The 19,960-nt window shown below is 37.5% G+C and overlaps 1 protein-coding gene across 3 annotated transcripts; it reads left to right on the forward strand.

Annotated features, from left to right (window-relative positions):
- Nucleotides 1-607: 607 nt before the first annotated feature.
- serpine2 (serpin peptidase inhibitor, clade E (nexin, plasminogen activator inhibitor type 1), member 2) lies at nt 608-19,532 on the forward strand. Of its 3 annotated transcripts, none has more exons than XM_060834216.1 (9): nt 608-720; nt 6,138-6,422; nt 7,740-7,967; nt 8,469-8,663; nt 11,293-11,491; nt 11,710-11,810; nt 11,894-11,980; nt 14,510-14,599; nt 18,392-19,532. In XM_060834216.1, exons 2-9 carry the CDS (start codon nt 6,167-6,169, stop codon nt 18,427-18,429), a joined length of 1,194 nt encoding a protein of 397 aa, XP_060690199.1. In that variant the 5' UTR covers nt 608-720; nt 6,138-6,166; the 3' UTR covers nt 18,430-19,532. The 3 variants fall into 3 exon arrangements, with proteins under 3 accessions (XP_060690199.1, XP_060690198.1, XP_060690200.1); XM_060834215.1 differs by lacking the exon at nt 608-720 and adding an exon at nt 768-804; XM_060834217.1 differs by lacking the exon at nt 608-720 and adding an exon at nt 770-800.
- The last annotated feature ends 428 nt before the right edge of the window (nt 19,533-19,960 follow it).

Here is a 19,960-nt window from a genome sequence, read left to right on the forward strand (position 1 = left end):
CTTCCATCTTGTGGTTTGGTAAACTGCAATATCGAAATCAAGTTCTGTAGCACAATTCTGCAGATTTTAAGGTAATAGATGCACGGCTAAAACAAGCGACGTTATAAATATAAATTTCCGAACAATTAATTGTTGAATACGAATAATTCCCAGTCTCTGTTCCAAAAAAGGTATGCCTCATCGCGAAAGAACGAGACTTTTTTTCTCTCTCAATCTAAATGGATTCTTTTCCATGAATATTGGGTTGCTTCCATGGTCGGAATTCGTGCCATTTGCAAAATCAGTGGTCGGATGTGACTCTGAGCAACGTTTGCAGCATAGACGTGGGATGTTTTAACGGAAGAGCCAAATCAACTAGAACTGTTTGTATTGGCGATTTTCCATTAACGCTCTTTATGTGGGTCACCACTCAACAGCTGCACATAAGAGTCCTGTGTGTGTATGTGTACGCCTTACGAGATATTTCCTTCCAATGTTGGATGATGAGACCCGTTCCCCTAGCGCATTGACGATTCCCATTCACTGACCTGTCACTCAAAGCAGCTGTGCACAGCCTTGGGCGCTGGACATGGTGGACAGTGTAAAACCCGGATTGGAGTTACACTCGGATTCGGATACTGGCTGAAACCACTATCAGAAGGATTGGGATTTTGAATGAATTCCAGATTTTGTGGAGGCTCCGACCGCTGGCTATTCCTACTTGTAAGGAGGGGACAAGAGGCAAGTATATATTAAAGTCTTATTGCAATGTAATGTTGGCTCGTTCGAGTTAACTGATTTTGAGCGAGGGTAGTCTGTGTGTAAGTAAGTGGGTCTTAACCAAAAAGAATTATAATGTAGACTCGATCTAAGTCTCTCAATAAGCTGATATAGTTTTGAACCGTTGGCTGTTGTTCTGGCTACTTACATGGGGGTGGGGATGATTTATACGTATTACTTTTTCAATTATACTGAGTAGGTAATGCACAGATCTTGTGGAGTTGTTCCTTTTCTTCAGATTTGAAGAAAGAGAATTGCTGTGAGTAGTAATTTTCTTTTTTTTAAAAGAAAGTCCTGGAAAACGTAATTTTGCCCTGTTTGTGGGTTTGAAATAGTGCAGATTATTCATCTGCCTTAAATAGTCTGCAAAACACTTGGTACGTTTAGTACCACTTTTGTAATCCCGGTCGTTTATTTGGGTTTTCTACCGAAGTTAATGTAGTGGTGGACATCTCGTCATTGTAGTTTGAAAATTATAATTACATTATTTGCAAGTGGTAAACCAAGCTAAATTAATGGGTAGTTTTAATAATACGTCAATGTAAAGGGCGATACTTTAAAACTAAAACTAAGACTTTGTAGTTACAAGTAGTGAAAGTTATTACTTTGTGCTATTGGTCTCCAGTGTATAAAATTCTGAAATGCAGCTATTTAAGCTTTAGTCATGCTGCTTTGAAGTCCATTGTGACCTTTCAATAAAGGTATTGTACAATTTTAATTTTAGCTAAGGAAAGTAATTATTCACTTTAAAGAATTCTTGCATACTTGCTGAGTCTGCATTTTTTTTGTAGAAAATGCAGAACTTTGTTCCTTTTCACTGACTTGGAGGAAAATACTTTAATTTTTTAAATGATTTTCTTTCTGTTCAAGAAGCTGCTTACTCGAGCACAGAGAAGCCAGTCAGCCAATTACATTGGTTGGGGGGGGAGAAACAAAGTCATGGTTAGCAGAATTGAAAACCGAAAGATCGACCTGCATTACAACCGAAGCAAGGATTTAGTGGTTTGATGATGGTCAGTGTTGTATAATCAATAGAAACTAGGGATTTCTTCTCTTTACAGGGCAATCAATGTTGGGGGAGGGAGTTGTTTTTCATAAATTTAACTATTTGCATGTTGAGATCCCACCCTAAAAAGGATGGGTTTGGTGGTAGTGGGGGTTGCAAACTCTGGGATTAAAAGAATCCTAGAAATCTGCAAAACCCTGCATGGATGTGCATTTAAACTGTTCTCAAGCAAAATCCTCAACAGACCTCCAACTATGAATAAACTGGAAACTATTCTGAAGATCTGAAATTCAGTAACTGGTAAAGATCTATTCGTCCAGTCATGTGTATGCTTATTTAAACTGCCTTGTCTGCAGAAAGTTAAACTTTTTTAAAAAATTACTTTTTTTTAAAGTAACTTGTAAAAGGCTAATTGGTGAAGAACTAATACTATGTACTATTAGAGCAAGGTGCAAAATTTGGTAGTTGTGATGCAGTCTGAATATATAGAGATACTGGTATTGTAAGGGGGATGAATGTGTTTCAGAATATTTTCTGAAGCAGTATTGTTGTAGACCAATGAAAATGGAGGCACTGCTGAATGAAGCAGGTGAGTTCATCCTGAACAGTTTCATGATGTGGCACTCTGCTCTACACTTTGTCTAAGAATGTTCCCCCAAGGACCAAACAGTGGCTGCACCTGGAGGACCATGAACTTGGTGAAAGATGCCCTTTGGTCCAGCCAAAACTTTATTGGCCCTTCAGAACAAGGAGTTAACTTTATCTGAATGCTGCAGACTGACCAATCCCAAGGACCAGGACTGTGCTGAGGGACACCCAAGTTTGGGATAGCTACTGCTAAGGCATTGTGGAGGAAGACCACTGAGGTCATTCTGCTGAAATGAGAGTCTGTTCAGTTATTGAACCCCTGCTGCCATGCCTCAAATGCATACAAAATAGCCTTGCTGAAATAGGATGCCTTGGTTTTGTTAGATAATCAGTCCAATGATTTTTGTTTCCTTAACATACTACTGTACAGAACCAAACTGCATTTGTCTAAAATTTTTATGTATAAAGTATATCTTTGAAAAGAAGGCAGGCCAAGTAGGAGGCAAGTGTTTATTGTTTGCTTCCTTTCCTTTTCAGCTAATAATTCAAAAAATGATCCTGGGTTTTTTTTTCAAGAATTAATTAGTAGAAAGTTAGCTTTGAAGTAAGAACAGATCTAAACTGGAGTCAAAGGTTGGCAGGAAAAGACTTCAAGCACAGTCAGAGGTTACTACTTTGAAAAAGCAAACAAATCTGGAACTCTCTGAAAGACTAAGGGTTTTCTGTTTGTGACAGATGGTAAGTAGACAATTCAACTGAATAGTGAGTTTAATATAGAAGGTTCAGAAAAGCAAATACAAAAATGGAAAAAAAAACTATAACAATTAATAAATAAACCCCAAAGGCTGGTAAGAGGGGCCCAAACAAAACTCTGCACAAAAGCGGAGGATTTGGTTAAGGCTTTTGATTAACCTTATCTTTTTAAGGATCAGAGCACCTTGGTTGTGATAAATGAGGAGATGGGTCTGACATTGAAAATCTTACAATTGATAAGAGGTGTTATTGGTTGGTTATTGCAAGTTTTTAAAGTTAATAAGTCATTGGATCCAGATGTGATTCATCCAAGAATACTGGAGAAAGCAAGTCTGCAAATTGCAGAGGCACTAGCCCCATTTTTGTCTTACTTAGACCTCTGGGTGGTGCTAGAGGGCTGGAGAATTGCAATACAGTCTCATTCAAAAGCTTGAAACAGCAATATAAGTCTATCTCACTTTACTCTTAGGGGAGGTTGAGTAATATTTAGCAGCAATTAGTGTGCACCATGGAGAAGTACAGGTTAATTATGAAAAACTTCCATTATTTTCTCTATGGAAGTTAATGTTCAACTAGATCAGGAGGATATTATTTTTGAAGAGGTTGAGCTGCACCTAGCTTTCAAAAAGCTATTTAATATTGTGCTGTTCAACAGACTTGACATGGCAATGGTGGAGTGGTAACAGTAGCAGATGGGTAGGCCAGCAGCACAGGATAATATTCTGGAACAAACAAATTGCTAGAGTGACTCAGGTCTGGCAGTATCTGTGAAGAGTAAGGTTTTTGTCCAGTGAGATTAAATTCGATTCCCTACAGTGTGGAAACAGGCCTTTTGGCCCAACCAGTCCACACTGACCCTCCAAGAGTAACCCACCCATTTCCCTCTGATTTATGCACCTAACACTATGGACAAGTGAACTTGGCCAATTCACCTGACCTGCACATCTTTGGAATGTGTGGGAGGAAACGGGAGCACCTGGAGGAAACCTACGCAGACAGAATGTGCAAACGCCACACAGTCACCCAAGGTTGGAATCTAACTGGGGACCCTGGTGCTGTGAGGCTGCAGTGCTAACCATTGACTCACCATGTGAGTTTTGGAATGTCTTGGAACACTGGTTCAGATTCCACTCTGGAATTAAAAATCACCGTGACCTTTTTTCTTAAAGGCTAGTTTACTCATCTCACTCATGACTGTAAATCTGTATCATTCTGGTCACTGTGACTGCAGATCAAGAGTAATGTTAACGGTGTCAGTCTGTTCTTGAAATGCTGAGCAAGCTGCTCTGTTCAAGGATAATGCTGGCCTTGGCAATGATGGCCACATTCTGTGAAAGAAGGTGAAAAGCCTTTGTATGTGAATTTGTGGCTGACAAAACTTAATTGCATTTATAAACGGCTTCAAACGGGGAAGTTAGTGAAATACTTTCAACAGGTGACATGAAGTTGAACGGCAAAACATTGTTTACAATGTTCAGTAAAACATTGAGAGAGAATATAAAGTGGGTGCAGGTGTGTGGGGGAGCTGGGGGGGGGTGGTGGGAAGGAATGCCTACATGTAATAACATAAGCAAGACAGAGGTCATAGGTCTTAAGTGATCAGCAAAAGAAGCAAGGGTGAACTGAAAACTCTAGGGTATGGTATGTACAGCCTGGACATGTGGTGGGGGCAGGCTCTGAGGCATTAAAGGGTGCATTTGTGCTAAAAATACCCAACATTGTGGGTATAAATCAGCAGAATGGCACAGAATAATGCTCAATTACCAAGCTGGTGCAGTAATGATGGGCTGAACCATGCAAGAGGCAGCCATGAAAATCCCTTCTGTGATTCTAAGTACTTTCTAAATGGTATTTGCCAAACGTGCAATGAGCAGCTTTTTTCACTCGCGTGGTTAAGGTTTAGAAGGCAATGTCTGGAGTATGGTAGTGTCAAGCTTCAGTTGATATATGTGAATTAGATTCTTGTTTGACCATGAAAGCATAATGAAGGGTTACAGGAAGACAGGCAAATGACACTAAGTGAATGCTAATTTGTAGAGCTAAGACATGTATATGGGTTGCATGGCTGTCTCCCATGCTGTAAGAATAAAATTAATAACTTTTTTATCTTTGGTTTGTTGAAAGTAACAAATGGTGGAACCTGAAAATTGGTTCTAAGCCTATGACACTTTTGGATTTATTGTTAATTTCTTGTCTTGTTAGGTATGATAGATCTGTTCATTTGGCTGCAATGGTTCTGGGAATTTGCCATGTTTTGAGCCGCTTGTATGCTAGTTGACCTTTCATGTGCAGGTCATTGGGTATTTCTTTTACCTTGTTCCTATGAAATCCATCTGTTCATCTACACATAGCTGAAAAGAATAGTGTGGTAACAGCAACCGTTCAATGTAACACTTTAATTGGTGAATGCATGATTTTTAACTCCTTGCTTGTTTGTGCTGTGTAACAGTTTTGAGACCAGTTGGAAAAAGGAAAGTCCCTCTTTGGAGTTTGTGGTTTGTTTTAAGGAGCGTTCCTTGTAGTATTGAGAACCAAATGTTTTTGTAACCCCCATACAACTGTAGATCAATTGCCCAAATTTAATTTAATCCCAAACTTCCAATTAAGTTCCAAAAAAAAACTAAAATGTGACATTGAAAATGATTTTAAGAACAATGACAGTTACCTGCATCAACCTTGTGAACTTGTTTCACCAATTGATTGGTTTAATTGTGGTGATTTTCCAATTTTAGAAAAATATCTTCAGGATTTGGTGTAGTTTGAACTTCAGAATGGGATATTTGAATTGTAGCTGTTTCACTTGTTATAGTAAAAACATTTTGAATATTCAGATCATTAGGCTTGTATTGTATTCAAATACCTCATTGTATGCAATTAGTGAAATGTTTTTAATAAATATTGAAATAATATCTACTTTCCTGTGTATTTAACACATGGCTAAACTGATCAAATTTGCAATCAAGGTAGTCTTTGAAGAATTAAGTTCACTTTTGCAATATGGCTTGCAGACTAAATTTTTTTTATTTTGCAGATATCTATCAAGACTAATAGTGAATCACAATGGGCAAAGTAGGCATCTTGATCATCCTCGGTGTGCTTATAGAATCTGTTCACTGTCAGTGGAAGCACACTCAAGTATCAGAATTTGGGTCAGACCTGGGGATGAAGATTTTCAATCATGTCGTTAATTCCAATCCAACAGAAAATACAATAATGTCTCCCCATGGAATCACTTCTGTTCTTGGGATGCTACAACTAGGTGCTGGTGCAAGAACAAGACAACAATTGAATATTGCTCTGAAATACAACTCTTATGGTTTGTTAATATTTAACATGTTATAATTTATCAACTGCCTCACTAATTCAGCAATTTGAATGAGACTTTTTACATCTTGGGCCATATTAGCCAAAAAGAAATTGGGTTTGCCCTGGGCTCTTTGGGAGGGGTGGAGAAAAAGCTCTCACTTGATGGCTATTGCTTTTTGATTTGTGATGACCATCGAGGCTTCCAATGCAATGGTCCATTGTGTATGTTAAATGTCTGCTCCAGTTATAAGTGGACATGGTAACTGATTTCAACTTTTGTCATACTGTGCAGGTCAGGTGAATTGGTCATGCTAAATTGCCCATAGTATTAGGTACATTAGTCAGAGGGAATTGGGACTGGGTGGATTATTATTCAGAGGGTCATGTGAACTTGTTGGGCCGAAGGGCCTGTTTCCACACTGTAGAGTATCTAACCTATATACTCTAGTCTTGGTTAGTATTCTCCAATTTAATATTGGTTCTTTCTCTCTCCTTGGTCTGTTTTGCTTATGTCATGCCTACATAACTAGTTATCACTGATTTTTATATTCACTGATTTTTATATTCACTACTTACTACACGGCTAATTCAATCCATTTTAATCACTCATGTAACTCCTAGTTTTTGTTTGTGGACAACTTACAATGTTTCAGGCGCTAGTGATGGTTTTGGTAGAATTTTGTGATCATGCCTGTAGTACGTGGAACCCCAGTACCAAAATGTGATGTCATCTGGAATGACATAGCTTGGTTCAGCAGATGCTGTTGCATTTGCACTCTGACAAGTGAGGAACATGTTTACGTTTCAGTCAGTAACCAAGTGCTTGAAAATGTAACTGACTTTCTAGGCATATTCTCTCGACAGAAGAAACTAACATTTCAATTTTAACTTTGACGTTGCATTTAGTGAATTCACACTGTACAAACATCCCCAATACTAACATCAACTTTACATTTCCATAATCAGCCATTTTACCAAATAATTTTTCACCTAGTAAAATCAATATAAAATGTTTTGATTTTCTCTCAGGCAGGTCCTATTTGTGGTGCTGAATAATGCAGTTCAAGTACAGGGTATTACTCAGTAATTGTTAGCACCTATTGATTATGTAGCAAGATGGATACCATGTACAGTAAATGGTGGGATCACATCAAATATTAGTTAAATTGTAGATATTTCATTGTTATAGTAAAAACACTATTTACAGTAGATACTTGGGCTCCCATTGTACTCAAATATCTCAACTGTATGCAATTAGTGAAGTATGTAGAACTAAAGCATACTGAAGGTACCTTTTTAAAAATATTGATTTTAATTCCTTTTCTAGGTATTTACAAAAAAATCAAAAAGATACATAAGTCTTTAACTGAGAGCAGAAATCAGGACATAGTAACTATTGCCAATGGATTATTTGCACCCAGTGACTTTGCAATGGAACAATCCTTTCTTAGAAAGATTCAAGTTTTGTATCAAGCTGCAGTGAGAAATGTGCATTATGAAAATCCTGTGGAAGCCGCATCCACAATCAACTTGTGGACTAGGAATCAAACTAGAGGTAAATCATCCATCTATAGAGTAGAGAAAACACCAATACTATCTGTTAACATGTCGGATTTTGTGCAGGGGGTGGGAAAGTTTTGGAAATGGTGGGTAATGTGAGAAAACGTGACTAACCTGGATGCTCTTGATTAAGTTAGCAGTGGTGTGTAAATTCATTGAGATTTTAGTGCTGCATTTTAATGAATTTTAATTACTTATTAGTCTGATTTAGTATGAAAATATATTTAGATCTGATTTTAATGTTTACTTAATGTAATTTCATGAATTGCTTTCTAAACATGTTTGCACTCATTCTTTTTTAGTCACTGTGGGACAAAGGTGTCTGTATATAAATATTTTCAGGATTTTTCTTCTAGCTGATAAAATCTCACCTGGTATTTGCACTTTGACATGTTCAATTTCAGTAATCCATGAGATTTAACTGAGAATTTGAAGCCCAATGATTGTGTCCAACTACCTGTTTCGCTGAAGTATTAACATTCAGTCTGTTTTGTAGGTATGATTACAAATCTAATTTCTCCATCAATGCTCAGTGAAACCACCAGGCTAGTGGTGGTCAATGCACTTTTTTTCAAGGGTTTGTGGAAGTCACGGTTTCTCCCAGAAAATACGCGCAACAGGGATTTTTATGCAGCTGATGGAAGTGTATATCAAGTTCCAATGATGTCCCAAAAAGCAACCTTCAGTTTTGGTAAGTGTGTGGTATTAGAAAGGCTATATGTAGACAGATGTTCTCCAGTTGGATGCTGGATTGGTGAACACACTTTGAAATCATCCAATCTACACAAGATGTTCAACAAAATGTCAGCAAGATTTGCTCTTTCATTTCTTCTAAATGTATGTTAACAAACCAAGTTGTGTTTGAACACTTGAGGTTTTCTCTATTTTAGAGGTGGAGGAAGAAAGCTGGAAGTTACTGTATTGTTCCCTATTGTTTGTATCAAAGATCAGTGGTTTTGTGAAATCTGGTTCCTGGCTGAAGTTGAGCCAATGTGTAAAAGCTGTAATATTGCATGTTGTAGAGCAATGACATTATTTCTCAGTTGGATTTCAAGACTTTGTGCTATTGCTGCCACCTGAACATTAAAGGAGTTGGCCTTTTTACTGACCAGCAATAAAGCAGTTTATCTTTGTTAATCTGTGTGACTCACTAACTTTCATTAAGCAAGCTGTTTGTTTGATGGTAGAGAACTTGGGCATTACTGAAAAATGACATTGTTTTAGTACTCCATATAATATGAAATTGATGCCTACTATAGGAGGATGATTTCTTTAGTGGATATTTGGTACAGGCCTTTCAATAAAGGTTATAATTAGCTAAATGGCAGTTAACCAGGAGATGGTAAGGATTGCAGATGCTGGAGAAGGCAAGATTCTATAAACTGGCATTTGAAAAAGCACAGCAGGTTAGGCAGTATCTGAGGAGCAAGAGTCACTGTTTGGGCTTACCCTTTCAAACATCCTGATGAAGAGTTAAGCCTGAACCATCGGAGGAGCCAAGAGTTCATGTTGTTTGACCTGTGTTTTTCTAGCACCACACTTATCGACAGTAAGTTAACTGTCAAGCTGGTTTTAATTAATACTAGGTGGCTCTGAGCAAAGATTTGTCCTGAATGCACCAAAGAATGGCTGTTAACTATTTTGTCTAAATTAGTACAAGTTTCTTTTTGCAAAAAAACTGGATCATGTGTATTAAAATGCATAACCTCCAGTAGGTGTGCCTGAAGCATCTTAAATGGCTTGTCCACAAAATTTAGCCCCATTCTAAATCCAATTGCAGAATCGCATTTTAATGTTTGACACTGCATAATGAGCTTTGCAAGCACCGATTGCTTGGGTACAGTCTAACTCACTGATTTGTGAACGGCTGAATGGGGCACGTTTGAAGTAATTTGCCACTCTTTGGGATGTATGACCTACATAACTAGTATTATATTTGCATTGGCACATTAAGCATTTGTATTGTAGCAGTGCAAGCCTGAAGTTAAATTTGTGATTTGAACAGGTTTGAGGTATGAAAAAGCTCAGATTTAAACACTTGCAGGTTTAATGCTCTGGATCTTTAAATAAAACATAAGTGAGGCAATTTGTTAACTTGCAGGACTTGGGATTGATTTAAAATAAGAGAAATGGCTATTAAAATTGCTCGAGGTTCAGGGATTTAAAGATAATTCTCAAGAAAGTTAAAAGGAAAGAAAAAGGCCATACCTTTTTAGAATTGGCAAAAGTTAAATTTGGGTTTAACAAAAGACCATAGCTGAAATTGTAAGGGAGTTACTCAAACACTTCTATGTCAGAAACAGATAAGTGCCGAAGAGGTAGAAAATCTTGATTTACAATTGAGGAAAATAGAGTTAAAAGATAAACCGAAGAAAGGGAAAACTGCCAAGCTACCAACATATTTAGACTGGCTGCAGAATAGCTCTCTTAAAGGTACCTTTTATCTATCAATGACCTATGAACCATTTTCCTAAGAAAATAGCCTGTCATAACAGTAGGGATGTTAAAACAATACAGCAAGATGAAGGCTATCTGATCAGGTCATTTCTTGCTGTAGTAATGCAAACTCATGAGGCTCAAGCCTGCCATTTTGAGTCCTGAAAAGTGCCCAAGTGAGGGTCAAGCATCTTTTAAAAATGAGCAATAGGTGAAGTTAGCTATTTCGTGCTGCTATTCTGTATTGGTGAGCACAATAATGTTGCTAATAAGTGTACTCCAGTCAAAACTAGCTACCTAACGAGTGATTTATGGTATGAATTTTTGTGGCAGTATGGTGCTGGATATATAGGTCAGGTGGATTGTATTAAATAGAAGTCCCTTTGGCTATATGCAAGATGCCACCCTTGCTAAACTTGTAACACAATGTCTGTCTGATGTTTTAGATGTGATTGAGGATGTTAAGAATTATGCTGATCACCAATTTAAGATTGTCCATCAAGATATAAACTTGTATGTGAATTTGATCCAAGCTTAAATGTTCACTAAATATAATTGTCATTACCAATTGCTACCTTTTTTTTCTGATATGACATTTATAAACTCTTCCATGAACTTCAATGTTATGAAAGGAGTGCCAATCTGTTTTAAACCTAGCTTTAGTAGATCACCAACTGACTGGTGGCTTTAGAATAGTTCATTTGTGTTTAACCCTATATTTTAAAATAGAATTTAATGATTGATTTGAATTTTACTTGAATGGTTTTGATTAATAAAGACTGTATGCATGTAGCTTTGTCAGCCAGGTTTTGCATGTTGGAATTTCTCAGGTACAAGAGACCTGGCATATTCAATGCTTAAGAGACTCTTTTTTTTGTCTGCAGGTATGGCCATCACACCAACTAATGTGAAATATTATATCCTTGAACTGCCATACCATGGAGGCACTATCAGTATGTTTGTTGTTGTTCCTGAGGAGTATAATATCCCACTTTCTACAATAACTCCTCACCTTGATATACAATCTATACATGCCTGGAAGCGAATCATGAGAGAAAAGAAACTTGATATTGCTTTACCCAAGTAAGTATGAAGCATGTAGACTAACAAGTGAATGGTCTCGTTCTAGATTTTAGTGTGTCTGTTCAGAATATAACTTCTAAAATTAAAACAAAATATTTGCACACTAAGATTGGGTATTTGGCTAAAATTATTCATTCTAGCTGTCCCATTCACTTTCTAGAATATGACTTGCTGTAAACAAGCTAGTGTACTAGCAAATGTTTCTGTGCATGTTGTAGGTTCACTGCTGAGGCAGAGATAGACTTGGAGAGACCCCTTTCAGCTCTTGGAATCACTGATATGTTTGATAGAACTAAAGCAAATTTTGGGAAGATTTGCAGTAAGTACTTTTTTCTGTCAACTTTTTTGATGTATTTTATGTACTTTTTTTAAAAACTACCTTTTTTTTAACAAATGTTGCAGGATCTGGTGAACTGTATGTTTCTCAGGTACTACAAAAGGCTAAGATTGAAGTGAATGAAGATGGAACTAAAGCTTCAGCAGCAACAGGCAAGTCTCTCAGCATTTCAATTTTTAAATCCTTAGAGGACTATTTTTCCTTCCTAAAGAAGTATACTTGTCATTCTACAAATATGGCAGAACTGAAAATTGTTCAAATAGTGAGCTTGATGTGATAACGTTTGCTCATCTTTCCCAGGAAAGAACTTAAGTAACAGTTGCGACTGCCAGCATGGCTTGTTGCCTGAACAAACTGAAGAACTTCTGCTTCAGTGTATTTAGCTGTCCATGTGCAAGTTGAAACAAAAATGGACTAATGAAAAGTGAATTTTTTCAATCACCAACTTCCACTGAGTTCAAGTACATGAAAGTACAGTTGGTCAAGGGTTTCAGTTTGTTTTTTTTTACAACTGCTTTTATGAGAACTAAGTGTTTATTTGATGAACTTTACATAGCTGAGTTCGTTCCTCCAAGCTTTAATCCAGCTCCATTTGATGGTTTGTACTAATCAGTTTAATTGATGTAGTGCTCGCCTGAATCCAAGTTTCTAACTCGAGTCGAGGCTAGCACACTGTTGGATACAGTACTGAAGAGTAATCAAACTTTTAAATACAGTGAAATTGAATCACATTTTGGATACTTTTAATTTGCTGAAATAGTCAGCCATTCCTGTTTTAAGAACAATGTAAAAAGGGTTTGTTTTTATTTTCCTGTACTTTCCCTGACCAGTCCTTTGTTTAAGCAGCTCTTTTTTCATTTCAGTTCACAAGTGAGTTTTCATGCAAGTAACTGGCATTTATTGTAAGCAGCATTTATACAGCTCTTCAATCCATAATGGAAGTTTAGTTTGCAGATGAGCTGGAGCCTAGGTGAAAGTATAAATGGAGTTTTGACTCCAAGTAGCTGGTCTATGGCTTATGGATTAGCGTTCAGTTACCAATAACAAAGGTCTTCAGACAGGCAGTTAAATTAATATAACCAGCTGCTTGTTGGCAGAAAAATTCATTGGACCTCCCTGGAGAGGAACCTATTGTTGCACTCCAGTTAAAGAACTTCAAGCCTGAAAAGCAGGTTATCCCTTGCACTTGTTGCAAGCTGTGACTGATTTCTTGCCCTCTTGTTAAGTGGGGATCAGTTGCCCTGTGCCTCCTGTAATCACGTGAAAATATCTGGCAAAAATAGCATCCTGAGCAACTCTGCAAAGCACTGAGCTGTTTTCCCAGTCTCTCCCTCTGCTTGTAACACCTAATGTTTTTCTGTTTCGAGGGGTAGTTTGCAGGAATGGAGTTAATGCTGATTTTAAGTTTTTAATTTTAAAATATGGCAGACCTCATAGCCAAGCTGTCAACCTGTGTCAAAAAAGGTAAATTCTCGGAATTGTGTAAAATAGGGGTGGCTCCGTGACTAGCACTGCTGCCCACACAGCACCAGGGACTCTGGTTCGATTCCAGCCTCGGGTGACTGTCCATGTGGAGTTTGCACATTCTCCCAGTGTCTGTGTGGGTTTCCTCCACAATTCAAAGATGTGCGGGTCAGGTGAATTGGCTATGCTAAATTGCTTGTAGTGTTAGGTGCATCATTTGGGGGGGAAATGGGTCTGGGTGGGTACTCTTCGGAGGATTGGTAGGGACTTGTTATGCCAAAGGACTTTGTTTCTACACAGGGAATCAATCTAAAATTAAGCTTCACTAAATTTAGGCTTTCCGGACATTCCAGGGTTTGATTTCTAGTGTGCTACCCCAATGGGATGGAACAGTAGCAAATTCAATAGAAATGAGAGCCTTGATTTGGTCTAATTCCAAGTTCACCAAACTGGTGAAAGGTTGTCATGTGATTGTGCCAATCCAATTGTGTAGTTAGGGTGTGCTGGTACTTGATCTGAGCTCTGGGAGTTCACCAAACTTGCTGAACTGGTCAGTGCTAGTCACTATGATAAATGAGGTTTTTTTTTAGACAATTGAAAGTTATTTGTGTAACTGTACCATGAGAGATTAGACCATGAATGTGCAGTTGTGTATCCAGCAACCTATGTAGTCTGTGCATAAAGTTTTTTGGTTGTAAATCTGCATCATTCATAACTGCTGAGAATTTTCCCTTTTTTTTTTTGCTGCTTGCATTTAAGGTGCAGAAGTCAAAATGAGCTAGGCTTAAGTTATCTTTTGAGGTGTGCTTGCTGAAGGACATGCACACATGAGTACTGACATGAGCAGCATCTAATTTGTCACCAATAGACAGCATGTGTCTCATGGGAAATTACATAGCACTTTCCACCTAATAGAAAACTTTCTGTAGAAATAGGTTTCAATTCATGGTCTCAGCAACAGTTTACTTTATGAATTAGTGCATCATATGAGCATCTGACTTCTGGTGGCTTTAAAAGGTAAAATTTTGCATGTCAAATGGCAAATTAGTTGCAAGTTATTTTAACCATTTTTGTATAGATTTTTGAAGCTTTGAATTCAAAAGATGGGAAGAGCAATTTAGAATAAATGCTAGATGGCTGGAGTTGATATGCCTTGTAATACAATGTTTAATTAATACCTAATGCTATGGTTCAGCTCAGATTTTGTCTTTTTATAGCTGCAGTTATGATGGTAAAATCTTTGAGGATTATTCCTTCATTTGTGGTGAACAGACCATTCATCTATATTATATGGCACAATCCTTCAGGTAGGTAACTTTAAGTGATATTATGATTTTGATATTAGCAAAGTCAATGTTTTGTTGTTTACAGCCATTTTAACAATTGGTTGAAAAATTAAGTTGAAGGTTAATGTTTGCAGAGAATTCCAATGGTCCATCATACATGGCTACACACTTAGCTGAATTTAAATGTAGGTTTTGTCCCTTACTTTAAACTTATTCTGATGAAGAAATGATTGGAAAGTCTGTCAACTGTAGTAACCTTAAAATGCCTTTAAGTTCTTTAACGAAGGCAGCCCCAACTTGCACAGCTTCCTTTGCCCTTTACTGGTCTTTTTTTAGTGGTATATTATGAACAGTGGTTTGAGTCTTGAGACTGCTGCAGCTTCCTTCTCTGGACTGTACAGCACTTAAATAAGAGACCTTTCAGAACCTCTTGTCTCACTTTTTTTATAAAAATGTACATGGGATTATATTGTGAAATGCCAAAAATCTGACCCAATTGAGCCAATTTTATTCACTTGTGGGTTTCACTGGTAGGGCCAGCAGTTAAGTTGAGCCATGTTGTCCTTAAAGACTAAGCTGCCTTCCTAAATTACTGCAATCCACTTAATGTAAACTAAATCATGTTCTTGTAGTCACAGTATTCACTTAGATTTCTGTTCAATGGTAATATTCCAAATTGATAATGGGAGATTTGATCATGGTAGTATGATTTGAATGTGAAGGGGCAATGGTTAGATTCTCTTTGGAGTCTGTCTGTCTCCACATATTAACCCAAACCTGGGTATTGTCTGGTTTTACTGCATTTTGGACACCAACTGCTCATTATCTGTGGAGTCAGCAAATAGTATGACTAGCAATGAGCATCCTCACTTCCGACCTTTTTTGTGATGGGAAGGTTGTTGAAGCAGTGGCGGATGTAGAACAGAGACCATGTTCCTGAGGAGCTCCAGTTGAGGATTTCTTGGCGCTGAAATAACTGACCTCCAATACAACCTTGGTTGGTCTGTTTTTTTTTTTGTTTGTTTGCTTAACCTGAGATTTTTCCCTGATTTTTACCATTTGATTCCAGTTTTGTTAGGGCTCCTTGATGCAACATTAGGTCAACTTACGTCAAGGACATCACCCCACTCTGGTGAACAGAACTGAATTCCAATGGGTGAACCAAGACTGTACAGAGATGAGAGCTTGGATTGCTGTGATGGAGCCCAACTGTGTTGAGCAGTTTGTTATTAAAGTATTGCTTTTTACTTGCATCACCTTTTTTAAAACTGGTGATCATGTAAACTGGGACAGTAATTGGCCAGATTGGATTTTCCTTGAATAAGACATACCTGAAAATTTGAGGTTCATGCCTGTGTTTAGCCATACTGGGACAGCTTGGCTAGGGCTCTAGCAAGTTCTGGAACAAGTCAGTAATTGCTGGTATATTTTCAGGGTGTGCAGCCTTTTTCGTATTAGGGTCTCAAGACATTTTGACATTAAGTGTGAAGTGAGCGGAGTAGGCAAAGACAACTCTGGTCCTGGGGGGTCTCAAGGTGGCAAGATGGATCATCCATTTGGCATTTCTGGTTGAAGATCACAAGGCACTTGCAACAATGGTGTTCTGGGCTTCCCCTATCTTGGATATTTTTGGAGCTGCACTCCCTAATGAGTTTTAGTTGTCCACCATATCCACTGGATATGGTAGGACAGCAGAACTTAAATCTGATCCAGTGGTTATGGAATTGCTTAGCTCAATCAATTACTACTTCTGTTTTGGCATGTAAGTAGTCCTAGTTAAAGTTTAACCAATTGACAACTTTTTTTTACAAGTGCCTGCTGATGTTCCTGGCATGTCAACCAGGATTGATTCCTTGGCTTGCTATTTGGAGTGGGATATATGCCAGCCTGAAGGCTCCTTTTTTTTTTTTTTGCTAATGCCCGCCTAATGTTAATGAGTCGATGTGTTGTGCTAAAAGGACATTGTTGCATAACATGCAGTATATTCTGCAGAGGCAGGACTTTGTCTCCCAGAACTCTCCCTGTCACTGCTTATGTCATCTGTAGATGTATATGTAGCAGGCACTTGGACATCAAGTCAAATGAGCAAGTTAATTCTGAGGAGGTCAAGCCTTTGACTCGGGCGCTTTCACTGGATCTGCCCTACTGATGGGACAGAACACGCTGAATAGTGGTGATTGTTGTCTTGGCCACTGTCTCTGTAAAGTATGACCTGAGAGGATGACTCAGGCTGTTCTTGACCAAGTGAAACTGCTCTCCCAAATTTGTAACAGGCTGCCAGGCTTTAGTCGAGGCTTTACAGTGTCAACAAGTTGAGTTTTTGCCCTGTTGGTTCTAATGTCTGAATTGATCCCAGAAGATCTGTTTGGCTTTTATTTTAAGGATTTGATGCAATTGAATAGCTTGAGGGTAAGAGTCGACCATACTACTGTGTAGGCCAGACTACAAGAATGTAAGAATTTGCTCATCTTACCACTTTTTATACAGTTATCCATTTGTTCCATGCTGTTGTCACAGGTTAACCAATGGAAATAAATATCTCACGAGGATTGCCTGTGGTTCTCATTTCATGGAGAAAGGAGTACAACTTGCCCTTTTACAAATTCCTGTTCTCAGCTCTATGCCAGTCACTCTTACTATTCCATGCAATGCCTGATATAAGCAGCATTCAAGGATTTTAAGAGGAGATAGTTTCTTTTGAACTTTGGTTTATGATCAAATAATAGAGTAAACTATACAGCTATATGTGCAGAGAACTACCTGCATTTACTAGTCCAGAAAGGTAACCTTGCCTCTTGACCTAATTGTATGGAATAATGTGATGCCCTCAAGAGGATGCGTGAGAGTAGTTAAATATGCTTCAAAGGACCACTGAAAGGAGTAAGTGTATATGCATGCTTGTAATGAGACTGAGCCATTCAAATGTATGCTGTTGCTAATATGCAAAATGCTGTTAAGTTGTTTTTGTGATTTGCCACAACTTTTTCCAATAATTGTTTATTGTTTTGAGTCCTAGTGTGGCTATTTAAAAGCTAACCAGACATATTAATTTGATTACTGTCAACAATTTTACCTTCCTTTCCCCCTGGCCCCCCAAGTTCCTCCCTTTTGGCTTCTACATCAATAATTCAAACATTTGTTTTATTGCCTTTCTATATCAAACTGTAAATCATATTGCCCTTAAATGCATGTTTTTAGCATGCACTTGGAATTTAATTTTTTGCCTTTCTACACTGGTGCATAAATTCTCCCACCCCAAGCCATTTTTTTTGGATCTTGCTTCATTTAGCACTAAATCAGCACAGTTGATTTATGTCAATCTGAACTTGGAAAATCTCTGGCTACTTTACAATGCTCCACCAGGCAACCCTGAGCCTGGGGAGTGGGTGGTAATTGTAAAATTCTGCTGCTTCTGGTCCCACAGAATGAAAAGAGGTAACTTTTGTAAAGTGGGCAACAGCAGCAGACCCTCAAGTGGATTGGTTTAGGCAGCTCCAGGTAAGGAACCAATAGGTGAGGGATCATCCTCAACATGATGAAATTCTACAAGAGGTATTTAAACAGAAGATATGGATTCTTGGTCACTTTTAAAATGATTTTAGATTCTATTGCTAAAAACAAATTTAGCACTAAGATGTACAGACTTGCATCCCAGATGTTGGTACTAGTTTGTGGGAATATTTAAGGTTTTTAAAGCAATTGTTAAATACAGTGCAATGCTTAATCAAGTATTTATGGTGTGGATTAACTGAAGTGATAACTTGGTATGAATTACAAAATAACTGCTTTTCTTTTTCTGACTTGCTTATACAGGGACAGTCCTCTTTATTGGACAAGTTTCAAGACCTTAAGCCAATTTCAATAGGACACGTTTCAAATGGTTTTCTACTATAAATGCAGGAAATGTCAAATTGCTGCCTTCCAAGTGGCTTGGTGAAATGCAGTGCTAATATTTACAACACTGACTTTAAGAAAGGAACAATGGCGTATACTCTTTGCTGTGCATTGAATGTTTAATTGTAGTTTTTATCTTTTAAAGTTGTCTGTATTCAGTGTCCTCTTATACAAATGCAGTATTGCACCTGAGGAACACTAAGCATATGAGGGACTTTTTTTTTTGACCAAGTATTATTGGTAGAAAAACAATTGTGAAATGTTACATGAAAATGTTGAATTTTATTTGTTTGGGATATGATCAAATTGCCTGAGTGAGAAACTAAATCTTAAAGATCAGACTTTTTTTTTCAAAGAAATCTGAAGTGTTTTTCCACAATTTTGGATGTACTTCTGTTGTGTAGAACAAGCACCTTTTGATTTATGTTGGAAAATTACCCACCATCCCCATTCATGGAGATTCTAAAGTTATTTCAATTGTATGATGTGGGGGAATGTTTAGCAAACCATGTAGAGTTGTACGGTAATTCATACTCTTCTCCAGGCTGAACTTTAACCAGTTTGGTAAATACTTTAGGGTATAAAGTCTAGAATTTGACAACTATGATGTGTAAGTTGCTTCCCATCTGTCTTTTCAATAGTAAAATTTCTAATTCCTGGAAGCAAGTCAAATTATCTGACTAAATGCTGGAGTAATAGTATATTAATTCCAACACAAGGAGTTAAATGTGGGTTGCTGAATATTTGTAGCCAGGCCTTGCTATTTTAAAGATGTTATGCAATTTGATTGTAAAGAATGAGTTTATGCTAAAATAGTTGTTCATGACCAATAACTTCCCTTTTAACTGCTAATACAATTGCCCTACCTGGATGTTGCTGCCTCACCGCTCATTTGTGGAAGTGCATAAACATACTTTGTATTCTCCTACATGTATGGTATGAAGATATTTTAAATGCTCTTGACTTTTCATTATAAATGGGAGCTCTGGTTTAAGATGTAGGTTTTTGTGCTGACCTAATTTTGAATAGAACACTTGACGTTTCCATTCATTTCATTTTAAAAGTTTTTAATAAAATGAATTTTAGTATCGTATCCATTTAACTGTCATTTGTCAATCAAATTCTTTTAAGAAACGCGCTTTGAAATTATTAATACAGATTTTAGTGAGTTTTCTTGAGGTTGCAAAATTAACGTATAGCTAGAGTTCAGTATCCAATGAATAGTTTACAAATTTCAACCTCCTTCTCTGGGCACTGCTCCAGAAGTCTGGAGTACAAAATCTATACAGGATAAAGATTACATTTATTTAAATTTTCATAACTTTTTTTCCAGGGTTGCATATTTAAACTATTGTTTAAAATAACCTGACAAAGATCTATGTAATATTGTAGATGTTAATGGTGCATATGATTACATGTTAACTGTCTTAATGCCAACTCCCATCTTCTGGCAGTTGATCAATGTGTTGGAAATGATTTGGCAGTGTT

The sequence above is a fragment of the Hemiscyllium ocellatum genome, chromosome 13, assembly GCF_020745735.1.
Source record: "Hemiscyllium ocellatum isolate sHemOce1 chromosome 13, sHemOce1.pat.X.cur, whole genome shotgun sequence".
NCBI classification, from domain to species: Eukaryota; Metazoa; Chordata; class Chondrichthyes; order Orectolobiformes; family Hemiscylliidae; genus Hemiscyllium; species Hemiscyllium ocellatum.

Coding starts and splice junctions, on each gene's coding strand:
- serpine2 (XM_060834216.1), top strand. CDS start 6,167: ATGGGCAAAGTAGGCATCTTGATCATCCTCGGTGTGCTTATAGAATCT. Junction 6,423..7,739: donor TCTGAAATACAACTCTTATG/GTTTGTTAATAT, acceptor TTCCTTTTCTAG/GTATTTACAAAAAAATCAAA. Junction 14,600..18,391: donor TATATGGCACAATCCTTCAG/GTAGGTAACTTT, acceptor TTGCTTATACAG/GGACAGTCCTCTTTATTGGA.